The sequence below is a fragment of the Oratosquilla oratoria genome, chromosome 41, assembly GCF_046742065.1.
Source record: "Oratosquilla oratoria isolate Oo_2021 chromosome 41, ASM4674206v1, whole genome shotgun sequence".
Classification (NCBI taxonomy): Eukaryota; Metazoa; Arthropoda; class Malacostraca; order Stomatopoda; family Squillidae; genus Oratosquilla; species Oratosquilla oratoria.
In genome coordinates, this window is record NC_134817.1 from 7379242 (window position 1) to 7392171 (window position 12930).

General features: G+C 45.0%; 1 protein-coding gene across 1 annotated transcript in view; it reads left to right on the top strand.

Moving 5' to 3' along the window:
- LOC143021106 (uncharacterized) overlaps positions 1-12930 on the top strand; it is an 85173-nt gene that overhangs the window by 50171 nt on the left and 22072 nt on the right. The window contains exons 4-14 of the mRNA XM_076178391.1: positions 254-444; positions 1488-1682; positions 2587-2728; positions 3077-3211; positions 5716-5799; positions 7154-7313; positions 8289-8523; positions 8998-9110; positions 9670-9847; positions 10724-10813; positions 10942-11170. Coding sequence (XP_076034506.1) covers positions 254-444; positions 1488-1682; positions 2587-2728; positions 3077-3211; positions 5716-5799; positions 7154-7313; positions 8289-8523; positions 8998-9110; positions 9670-9847; positions 10724-10813; positions 10942-11170 — 1752 coding nt within the window. The remainder of the gene's footprint in view (positions 1-253; positions 445-1487; positions 1683-2586; positions 2729-3076; positions 3212-5715; positions 5800-7153; positions 7314-8288; positions 8524-8997; positions 9111-9669; positions 9848-10723; positions 10814-10941; positions 11171-12930) is intronic.

Sequence of the window (12930 nt, forward strand, 5' to 3'; positions counted from 1 at the left end):
CTCTCATGCGGATGTCTCATAGCTGTAGATCACGAGTCCAACACGTGGTCCAAGACCATAGTGTATAAAAAAAAAAAAAAAAAAAAAAATGGGGGGAGGGGGGGGCACGGCCTTACCAAGGCTGACGAGGTCATTGTACCAAGGAGGTAGTAAGGCTGCACCAGCCAACAAAGGTTTTTTGCAGGTCATCACATACGATCTGTCCTCCAGCGAACGGACACCTGACTCCTCTTCTCTGTCTCCCCTCTGGCAGCTTTCCCTCACAAGGGAACCATCGGCGCAGGGATCGCCCACTGGGAGAAACACACCTGCATCCGCTTCGTTCGCACCTACAACCGCTCCATCCCCCACCTCCAGTTCCGCAGACTCCGCGGGTGCCGCAGCGCCGTCGGCGTGGCCGGAAACCGCGGACAGAACGTCTCCATCGGACGGGAGTGTGAGGCGGTGAGGCCCCCCCCCCCTCCCTCCCCCCCAGGGGGGAGAGGGGAAGGGGAGACTCTTCTCCCCCTCCCCCTCTTCCCTTCCCCCCCCTTCATCATAAATGCCACCTGAGGCGTCACTATAATATGTGTATGGTTTGGAGTATGTATATATAATACAGTAGTTTGCATATGTAAACACACACATTATATGTCCTTCATTCCTTCCTCCACTCCTTCTTTCGTAACATTTTTCTTTATTTAATCTATCCTCCTCTTCCTCTTTCCCTGTATTGTCTTTCCCTTCCGTTTTTATCTGGTCTCCTCCTCCTCCTCCTCCTCCTCTTTTCTTGTCTGCGCCCTCGATTCTTTGTCATTCATTCGTGTTTTTATTTGATTAAATTCTCCCTTCTTTTCCTTCTTCCGCCATATTGTCCTCATTTCCTGCTGTCATTCCCCTTGCTCTTCGTCCCTCTCTCCTTTTTTTCCTACACCTCTTTACCACTTCGTGCTTCCTCTTTTGCTCTCTCTCTCTTCTTTTTCCTCCTCTTCCATATCATCCTCTTTGTCTCAATCTCCTCTTTCTGTTATTTCCCTTTCCTTCTTTTCCTCTTCCTCCTTCAATCCTCAAACTTCTCTACCACCTCCTCCTCTTCCCTTTTCCTTCCTTTATCCCCCAACTTCATCCCTTCCTTCTTCACCTTCTCCTCTTCCTTCCTCTTTCCCCCTCAACTTCCCTTCCTTCCTCACCTTCTCTTCCTCTTCCTACGAGTATTTCCTTTTCCTTCCTCTTTTTCCCCAGCTTCATCCCTTCCTTTCCTCACCTTCTCCTCTTCTTACTATTTCCTTTTCTTTCCTTCTTCTTCCCATTCACTTTCCTCCAACTTCATCTCCTCCTCCTCCTCATTCCTGCCATTTTCCCTGGCCAACAACCCTCCAACCATCGTCCCTTCCCCTTCTTCATCCTTCCAACAACGCCCAACCTAACTCCCCCTCCCTCTTCCCCTTCCCCGAACTCCAACTCACCTAATGACCTCGGTTTCCCCCCTCCCCCACCTTCGTCACTAGCTGGGCCTCGTGGTCCACGAGATCGGCCACGCCCTCGGCTTCTACCACGAGATCAGGAGACCCGACCGAGACCAGTTCGTGGCCGTCAACAGCAGAAACGTCGCCGGCAGGGAGCTCTTCAACTTCTTCAAGATCGAGTCGCTGGACGTCAACGTGGCCTACGATCTCTCCTCCGTCATGCATTACACGCCCTTGGTAAGCATTCTCTTTTACTACTTCGTTTGAGGGAACCAGCGTTTCTATCCTCGGGGGCATTGGCGAGACGAACTGGTGAAGTCACAGAGGTGATCATGAAGATATCCGAGCAGGAAAAAACAAAGGATAATAAGAAAAGAAAATAAATAAATAGATAAAATAAAATTAAATAAATAAAATAACTTTTTTTCTCTTAAGAGTGGAGACGAATCTCTAAAAACAAGACACTGCTACGTTGCAGTCAATACATCTTAATACACCAAACGGAGTGTTTGATTTTTTTTCCACTCAATCCTTAACTGACTAAAAATCACCCTGGCGTAATATTAGAACGAGCCCCGCTATTTGGATAAAAAAAAAAAAAAAAAAAAAAAAAAAAAAAAAAAAAAAAACTTTCCGTAGATCAAAAACGTTCCCGTGAATTTAAAAAAGCAAGTAATGTCTAAGTTTCCGATGGTCAAGACACGGTCTCAGAGCCGAAGACAGACCATCTCCGTCCCCCTCCTCCAGAAGGAGTGACCGAACTTTAGTGTTCCTCGTTCTTCTGCCTCCCAGCGCGCGCCCGCGACCTTCTCTTTCATCTCCCGAAAGAGGATCTACAAACTCACTTCCGTCTACTGACGGAGAAGTCTTCGAACTAACAAAAGGCGTTATCACACTGGGCAAATTTCCCTCCGACTGTTGGAGTAGATTTGCAGCCCATAGCGTTTGGGGGAAGGAATCAAATACGATGAAGGAAAAAAATTTCCTCCGTCATATCAAACGACATTCTACGTAAACTGTTGACAAAACAGGATCATGGGCGTCACGTCTAACGAGTCGAAGGTTGGAGGAAAACTAGCCTAATGTGATAACCCCTTTACCTGTTCCTTCGTCGAACTCACCCTTCGTTCCCCTTCTGCAGGAGTGGTCCCACAACGGGCGGACGACGGTGGCGACGCGGGACCCGATGCTCCAGGGCGTCATCGGGATGTGGAAGTCGGGATTCGACACAGGACTCTCACACAGGGACAAGATCTTGGCCAACCGCATCTACAACTGTCTCGGTAGGCGGCCTTCATAAGCTCGTCCACTGTCTTCGTTTCATAAACAAGCGTGTGGACTTGAGAGCACAGATCACACACACACACACACACACACACACACACACACACACACCTGGATGAAGACGACCCAAACATGAATCCAAAACCAGATTTGATCAGTGAAGGACGAATCCCGAACGAGCGTAACTCTTTTTCCAGTACATCGTAACTAGAAAGACCCACCCACCCACGCTTTGTTATTATCATTACTATTTATCTACTCATTTATTTACCTATTATCAATGACATCATTATTTTTTCTGTGTTCTTATGCTCCTGGCTTGGCCCCACGTCCCCTCCCCCTCCCAGAGCGTTGGCTGACGGAGTGTAACCAGACGGAAGACCCTTGCCAGAACGAGGGCTTCCTGGGAGAGGACTGTTCCTGCGTCTGCCCGCCCGGCACCGAGGGCGCATTCTGCGAACATCGATTCGGAGGATACTATGGTAAGCACAGAGGGTGCGGAGGAGGGAGGGAGGGAGGGAGGGAGGGAGGGAAGGGAGGGAGGGAAGGGAGGGAGGGGAGGGAAGGAGGGAGGGAAGGAGAAAGGGAGGGAAGGAGACAAGGAGGGAGAGAGGGAGAGAAGGAGAGAGGGAGAGAGGGAAAGGAAGCGAGGGAGGAAGGGAGAGAGGGAGGAAGGGAGGAAGGGAGGGAGAGAGGGAGGAAGGGAGAGAGGGAGGAAGGGAGGAAGGGAGAGAGGGAGGAAGGGAGGGAGGGAGAGAGAGGGAGGAAGGGAGAGAGGGAGGGAGAGAGGGAGGGAGGGAGAGAGGGAGGAGGGGAGAGGGAAGGAGGGAGAGAGAGGGAGAGAGGGAAGGAGAGAAGGAGGGAGGGAGGGAGAGGGAGGGAGGGAAGGAGGGAGGGAGGGAGGGAGAGAGGGAAGGAGGAAGATGGAGAGAGGGAAGGAGGGAGATGGAGAGAGGGAAGGAGGGAGATGGAGAGAGGGAAGGAGGGAGATGGAGAGAGGGAAGGAGGGAGATGGAGAGAGGGAAGGAGGGAGATGGAGAGAGGGAAGGAGGGAGATGGAGAGAGGGAAGGAGGGAGATGGAGAGAGGGAAGGAGGGAGATGGAGAGAGGGAAGGAGGGAGAGAGGGAAGGAGGGAGAGAGGGAAGTAGGGAGAGAGGGAAAGAGAGAAGGAGGGAGGGAGGGAACGAGAGAAGGAGGGAGGGAAGGAGTGAAGGAGAGAGGGAAGGAGGTGAGTGAAAGCGGGAGGGAAGGAGTGAAGAAGGAGGGAAGGAGGTGAGTGAAAGCGGGAGGAAAGTAAGTAAGGAAGGAAGGAAGGAAGGAAGGAAGGAAGGAAGGAAAGGAAGGAAGGAAGGAGGGAAGGAGGGAAGGAAGGAGGGAGGGAAGGAGGTGACGGAAAGAGGAAGGAAAGGAAGGAGGGAGAGTGGAGAGTCCTCCCCCACATCTCCCTCCCTCTTTCTCTCACCTCCTTCCCTCCCTCCTTCCTGACCTCACAACCTGTTCCCCCATTATACCTCGCATACACCCATCATGCACAACTTCATCCACACAACCCACTAAACCATCACCCACTCCTACACCCATTAACCCATTATGTTCACTCATCACTACCCATTTATTCAACCTCACCCATGTTGATCTTAGAATGTTTTATTAATTTAAAAAAACAGACGATTTTAATTAAAAAAAAAAAAATGAAGTTGAATTTTCAAACACCACCACCATCAATCACGCTGTGGGACTCTCCATTTAAAATCTAGAAATAAATAAATTAATAGATAAATAAAATATAAAAATAAATAAATAAATAAATAAATAAATAAACAAAATAATAACAAAAAATCCCGATTATTCGGAATAAATCATTGCATAAAATCCCATAAAATCCTCACATATTAGCGAAAGGTGTTTCTGTTCCCAATATTGGCAAGTTCCACATTTCAGAAATTCCCACAAAGAGAGAACCCATACTCAACGACAACCCCCCCCCAACAGCACCTGTCTACCTTCCTATGCCACCTTCCCTGCACACCTTCAATCTCTATTCTTCACCTCCACCCACTCTCTCTCCCCTCCACCTCCACCTCCACCTCAAACCGCGAAAAAGAGTGGAAGAGAGTATAACGAGGTTACCAGCTGTTCTGCCAACAGCTGTGAGACAAGGGGAAGAAGAGGAGGAGGAGGGGGAAGAAGAGGAGGAGGAGGGGGAAGAAGAGGAGGAGGAGGGGAAGAGGAGGAGAAGGGGGAGGGGGAGGAGGAAGAGGAGGAGGAAGAGGAGTCGGCTGGTTCACCTTGCTCTTCACCCTCCACCTTGGCCTTCAACCTCCACCTTGCCCCTTCAACCTCCACCTTGGCCCTTCAACCTTCACCTTGTCCTCCACTCACCCCCTCCCAAACCTCACCCTTGACTCCGCCGTAGTATCCCTGACGACCTACTGTATCTTGTTTGAATACATTCATTCCATTACAAAAATACAAAAGCAAATGTTTGTTTACTTAAAGAATGTTTTCCTCTATATCCAATGTTTTTTTTTATCCAATGTACATTTTTCCATTCTTTTTTCACCCTTAATATCACCATTCTGTTTCTTAGAATCAATTTTAGGTATTTGTTCCCAGAAATGAATGTAAATTACCTGCCCCTAACAGCCCTAGTGCATAATAGGACAAAGGTGACTGCTTCGGCCGCAACAACACGCCACCTAACGTAAGCTCTTCACCAATCCCTTATATATGAACTTTAACCCAAGTTCGACCGATGGAGACACGGAGACGGGGTGCGACGAGTGTAGACCCTTTCCCTGTACAATTGAATTAAAATAGACAAACGCACACACAACAACCGTCATCTGTCAAGAGGCACGTTTTACCCACTTCCTGTGCCTGAGTATAACAACGCAAACTCCTCCTCCTCCTCCTCCTTATCATCCATTTCGCCAATTCTAAACGAATGACATTCATGAGCAGACCTTCTCTCTCCCCCCCCAGATCATCTCAAGTCACCCTGCAACCGGGAGGTCACGTCTGAAGAGACGATTACTACGCCTAACTATCCGGTTAACTACAATCAAGGTAGGGAGAGATGAAACGCACAGGCCGACCGACACGCCCCAGGAGGGGCTGCTCTGCATGTGTGTGCGTGCGTGCGTGTGTGTGTTTGCTCCCATGTGGTATTTGTATAACTTCAACCCTGATGTTTGCTTTTTGTTACCTTTCTTTTTTTTTTAGATGTCATAGTTGTTTCCTTGAACTGTGTGTGTGTGTGTGTGTGTGTGTGTGTGTGTGTGTGTGTGTGTGTGTGTGTGTGTGCGTGTGTGTGTCATTGTGACGACAGACAGTCTCACCTCTATACCAAAGAGAAGAACTGCGCTGGTGGCACACGAGTTACACCGACACAACATCGATATTACAGCCCCGAGAGCAACATGACGATTGGCTTCTGACAGACCAACCTGTCGAGTTGTGTGTATGACAAGAGGTGCTGCCATGTCCAATCCAGAAAGAGAGCAGAAAAGAGCGCCCGATGACACCAGCGTCATGCACGAGTCCAGCCTCCTTAGGAACAAGATCCATACCACACATGCAGCACAGGACTCAACAGCCACATTTGAATTACGACCACTGAATTTCATATTTCACTTCACTGAAAGCAGAGCAGCGTTATCATCGGCAATGATGGTCTGTCTTTAGCAATAAATAAAGTGTGTGTGTGTGTGTGTGTGTGTGTGTGTGTGTGTGTGTGTGTGTGTGTGCGTGCGTGTCTGTGTGATTGTGTACGCAGGTACTAATATTAGAAAAAAATCTACATGAATACACATCAGGGGTCTCCACTGTTCAACTTCATCATTCTTGTGCACCAAGTTAGGTGTGTACGGCTGTGGGCGTGTATGTGTTGTGTGCATGTGAGTGTGCATGTGCGTGGGTGTGGGGGTGTGTGGGCGCGTGTGTTCAACTGACAAACTGTCTGCAGTCTGTGTCTGTTTTTTCATGTCACTGTTTGTCTGTCTAATGTCTGACCCGTGCCTCTACAACAGGGCTCTGTTCATGAAAGAGACACTTACCCTTTAAGCAATCCCCCCCTCCCCTTCCCCCAGCCAGCTCTCTTCTCCCCCCCTCCCTGTCGTTCCACACTACCCCCTAATCCCTCATTCTCACCCTCCTTCCTCCCTCAAAGAACGCCCCCCCAAAAAAAAAAAAAAAAAAAAAAAGAAAAAAAAAAAAATAATTTCTACTACCCCCTCATTTCTGGTGCCCTATACCACTCTCACGATTCCACCTCCTCAAGGATAGAATCGCTGGATATAAGGCGACGAAACACAACCCCTTCCTCTTCCCCATCCCACCCTTCCCTTCTTCATCCCACTGCCTCGACCTCCATACCCGTAGAGAACCTTTCAGTCTACCTCTTCGGTCTCCCCTCCGGCAGACACTTGGTGCGTCTACGTCCTCAAGAGCCCCGAGCAGTGCCAGTCGCCCGTCCTCCAGTTCATCGACTTCCAGCTCGGGCCTCGGGACCACCTCCTGACGCGCGAGTGCTACTACGACTACGTCGAGATTCGCAACGAGACCCTCTACGAGGGCGACATGTAGGTACACGTGAAAGGGAGGAAGAGGAAGAGGAAGATGAGGAACAGGAATAGGAGGAAGAGGAATAGGAGGAATAGGAGGAGGAGGAATAGGAGGAAGATGAGGAGGAAGAAGAGGAAAAGGAGGAGGAAGAAGAGGAAAAGAAGGAGGAAGAAGAGGAAAAGGAGGAGGAGGAAGAGGAAGACGAGGAGGAGGAAGAGGAAGATGAGGAGGAGGAAGAGGAAGATGAGGAGGAGGAAGAGGAATATGAGGAGGAAGAGGAGGGTGAAGACTAGGAGGAGGAGGAAGAATGGGGAAAGGTGTAGAGGAGGAGGAACGGGAATGATAATGATAATGATAATGATGATGATAATAATAATAATAATGCAAATACCAAAAGACTATCTCCTATCATTTTTATTCATAAAGTCAAGACATAATTAATATCAATAAATGGTTAATAAGAACGTAAGAATGGAGGAGACTGCAAGGGACCATAAGGCCTACACTAGGCAGTTCCACGTCCCTTACTACCTTTCATCCTTATCCAAAAAGTTTTCAAATTTGCTCTTAAAACACCTAATTGCTTCAGTGCTCACTAAACTGTTACTAAAGGAGGATTTAGATGGTCTAACGGTTCGTCGAACGCGGTTCGACAGACACGTGTTTAAAGTGATGTGTGAACGGGGTATTTGGTTGTCGAACAACTAGTTCGTAAACCCCCTCTTAGTCTATTCCATTCATTAACCGCTGTTGGTAAACCAGTTCTTGCCTATTTCCTTATTAAAACTAATAAATTAATAATAATAGTAATGAACAAAAAATTATGCTAATAATTATGACAGTAACAAATTATATAATAACAATAACCATTAAAATGATGTCAATAATATAAAAGATAAAAAGCTACTAACAATACCACTGGTAATAACAGTATCATATAGCTCCATAAAATCATCTTCACCCTTATTCGCCATCATTTTCGATTTTGACAGAAAATGTGCCCAGGAACTCGAGCCCGGCCAGCTCTACTACTCCAACTCGAGTACCATGATCCTCTACTTCAAGGGCATCTACGGAGGCTATAGGGGCTTCAAGGCCAAAGTGACCTTCAGGACACTTCCGAACTGCTGCAAGACGTCGGAAGATGGCGGAGTTGTGACCGTTGAAACACCGGACTATCCGAATAGCTATAGTGACAATTTCAAGTGCAACTTCAAGCTACCCAAGGTAAGACGAACGTTACTAACGACAACGTCGGTGATGGTGGTAGCGGTGATGATAATGATGACAATGATGGTGGTAGTGGTGACATAATGATGACGACGACGTCGGTGGTGGTGGTGATGACAATAATAATGATGAACATGATGACTATGATGATGACGACGACGATAACAATAACGATAACCAATAATAATGAAAAGAGACCAACAATAATACTGTAGTAATACAGTACTGTATTTGTCATCTCAAGTTTCACTGACTCGAAATTGTCTGTAGACAGCAACCATCCTGGGGTCTTCCCAGAGCTCTCAAGTAAAAGACTTATTGTTTGTGTTTTGTGTTGTACATAGGTGTGGGGCTGTTTCTATGTATTTTTCTAATTTCATTTGCTTTGCCTGCCATTCTTGACTCCATATATTTTCAGTACACCTATAACATTTGGTTATTAGTTACTACTGCCACCACTTCTTCCTACAGAGATCTCGTCCTTCCAAGATGCTTGTGCGGTCTTCAAGACACAACGAGACCACGGGCTTGGATCCTTGGTCCTGCACACTCTCCCTCTGTCAACCAAGCAATATCTGCTCCAAGTGAGTCCTCACAACCATTTCTCTTTCTCTCTCATGTATATTTAGGAGGCAAGACCATTGTAGGAGTCAATTAACGCTCAATCATATAAATTCAGATTCTACATAGCTAATAATAATACTTGCAATCTCGAGTTTCACTACCTGAGTCCTCAGACTTCCTTACTGATTCCGATGAGAAGAAACATTGGACTGTATTAATGTAGGACTGTTTCTATATCAGTGGCTTACAGTAGTAGGAAGGGCACATTGCTAGTTGTCAGCTCTTCTTATATTAAAAAGTGGAGTACTGTTGAAGTCAACAAAGATATCTTGGGTCTGGTCTGGAGGCCACATGACAGCCCCACTGGGTTGCACCTACAGATGGAGGTGAGGGTGTTGATGGGTTTTGAAGGCTGGCGGTAGGGAGATGACTCTCTTTGATGTCCATTACACAGGACCACCACTTGAAGATATCTGTCACTGGTACCTTGCCACTGAGCATACTATAGATAACCATTTCATCCTCTGCATTGTTTTCTGTCTTTATTTGACCTGGACAATTTCATATCTCTTCTGTCAGTGTTTGCCGAGATCTCCGGAAGCCTCATGGTGTTTGGGGCCAAGCAAACTCCTGGATAATCCTACCAAATGCAGGTTCTACTCATGAATTCTCCTTCAATGTCAACACATCCCTTTTCCCTAATGAAGATTCTGCCTTCAAGTTACACTTCAGCAGGGAGGAAAGTCGCTGTCACAAGGTGTGAGGGATTTTGAACTCTTTTCATCAAAGCTGAATAAAATCATGTGCAATTAGCCACAAAATATGTAATGTGCATCATCATGGTGGGGAGGTTAAAAGCTGTAAGATTCATTATGGCTGGACAGGGTAGAGACCATTTGCTTTATTAGTGACTGATCTATTGATGGTTATGTTGTGAGTTGTGACAGTGAAGTGTGATATTCTTGTAGTGCGTGTTTGTTTACCTAATTGCAATGTGCAGGAAAGGAGCTTACTCAAGGGGAGCCCCCCTCTTTGTCTTCATCTGTTTATGTACTATGCATGACGACTATTTTCTCACACTGCTCTACAGAATTATAATCTGTTTAATTATTTTTTTTAAATAACATTCAGATATGTAATAATTTTCATTTTTCCTCAAGTCCTCTTTTGCCTCTAATCCTCAACAAAGAGATTTTCTCTGTGAATTTTGTTTACTCCTTTCACTTATCTGAAAACAGCTAACTCTCTTCATATGGTCAGTCAATTAAGTTGAGGACCGTTTTGCTTGCTGCCTTTTTGTATTCTCTCACTGTGTGGACCACACAACTACTTCATGCTATCTGTGGTGGATTGCATTTTCTATGTTTTTTTTTTTTTCCAGCTCTCTACCCATGTAGTGAAATGGTACCTCACTTTCATTAGCTTACACATTTTCCTCACACTCCTGCTAACATCCTTTTTGGGTGACAAACTGTGGGGTATAAAATTTTGAATGACAGTCCAAGCATTCAGCATCTTCATCATATGATTTAAGTCTGTGGTGTGTCACAAGAAGTACAAGTTCATGAGCAATATCATTGCCCCTCTTTCTCCACCAGATGTGGTCAGTCTGACCCTTTTTCTCCCTCAACAGATGTTGGAGCTCAATGAGTCAATGGTGGAAGGGCGAGTGGAGGAGACAGCACGGTTCTTCGAGTTACTCCAGTGTGAGTGGTGGATCAAGGTGCGTGTTTTTTAAGCCTTTGCCCACTCTCTGATGCATATACAGTATAAATATATATGTACATAAATATATACATACAAGAGAGAGACGCTCTCTCACAATGTTCTTTGTTCTTCCTCCTGACACAGTCCCCAAAAGGCACTCACGTGGAAGTCTTGATCCATGAGGTGGAGCTCCCTGCCCTGATGGACGCTTACCTAGCCATCAATGAGGGTGGGGAGCCCTCCTACCCACCAGAGACCACAAGAGTTTACCGCAACGCCCTCATACCGTCCACCTTTGTCTCCTTGAAGAACAGCATATCTATAGCCTTCCAGGCAGATTTCTCTGCACATCTTGCCTTCACATACAGAATCTGTGAGTTTGAGATTTTCACTCCCCCAAAGTTTGGGAATTTTGTTGGATTTGTGACTTCTTCTCTTAATCAATGTTTGTGGATCAGCTTTCTTTTTCCAAGTATATTTTTTACAACAAATAGCCATCTCCCATTTCTTTTTTTCACCTACATATTCCAAAGCAAGTCACAAGTGCCACGTAAGTATAAAATAAAATCCCCATAAAGGGCCACTCTGGGAAGAAAATAGCAAGAGCACACCAATTAAGTGAACAGTAGTCTTTCGTCTGTCATTAAATCTACTTTCTAATCTAAATTTGCTGCCCTTTTTCCTATCCTTGTATCCATAACACTAACACTTATCACTTATCATTCCATTTTTCTATTCTGTTCCCATCAGATTACAACAACTACCTCAACATAGTCCATATATGTAAAATATATACAAATATATGCATGGATATATATAAATGTATATATAATAATTGTAATCTCTAGTTTCACTGACTGAAACCATTAGCTCCACAGAGACTAGCAATAGTCCCCAGGTCTTCCCATTACCTCTCTGATAAAAACATTGGACATATGTCTGTATTGTATTAGTGGAACATATTTGTCACCATTTTATAGGAGTAGAGGGAAAGGTGCAGTCACCACCTGTCATTTCTCATTTTGTAAAAAGGAGGAAGAAATACAGATGAAGCTGTCATAGAGAGCTCTTAGGCCTAGTCTGGAGACCAAGTATCAGTATGTCCTATGGCTACAGCTATAGATGAAGGTGAGGGTGTCAAAGGGTTTTGAAGACTAGTGGCTGGGATATGATTCTCCTGATGTCAATCTCGTAGGACCAACAATTGCAGGTACCATTCACTGGTCCTGTACTCTTACACAAATACACACATACATATATGGTGTGTGTGTGTACTTACCTAATTATAGTATACCCGAAAGAAGCAACATTCATTGGGTCCAGTCTCCAATTCTCTCATACTTAGACTCAAAGTCATGTAGTTCCAACTTAATCTATATCCTTGATTTCCAATTATATTTAGATTTGAACTCGTGTATTGTTTGAGCTTGTGCTATATCACCTTCTAAGCTATTCTATATATATATATATATATATATATATTTATATCTACCTAGTTGTATTATATGGGAAGGGGAGCTATGCTCGTAGTGACCTGTCTTTGTATCTTGCAACATCTAGTTTTTTAAATTCTTGTATGGTATTTGCACACACTATTGTTTCATCCAATTTGTTCCAGACATCCACCACTATGTGTTAACAACTATTTTTTTCAGATCTCTTCTATAACTATCCTTTTTGAGTTTCTTTTCATGTCCTCTTGTTTTTCTTTTATCCCACTTTAATAAGTCTTCTCTGTCAAGGACTTCCATGCCTTTCATGATTCTGTAAATGGCCAATAGATATCCTCTTTCTCTTCATTGTTCCAGGGTTGGTAGTTCCAGTTTAGACAATCTTTGTTTGTATGTCAATTTTCAAAATGTTGGGGCCATCTTTGTTGTTGCTCTTTGGATTCTAACTTCTTTATATTCTTTTTTGCACTGGATGTCCATAGTGTTGCAGCATACTCCAATCTTGGTCTTATCATTGTGACTAATATTTTTTTACTATTACTTCATCCAAGTAATTAAAAGCCACCTTTATTGATCTTAGTAAATTGTAGGTTTCCCCAACTATTTTGTTTATATGCTTGTCTGGGAACATGTCTTTAGTAATAATTACTCCTATTTCTTTTTTGGAACTAACTTTCTTTAA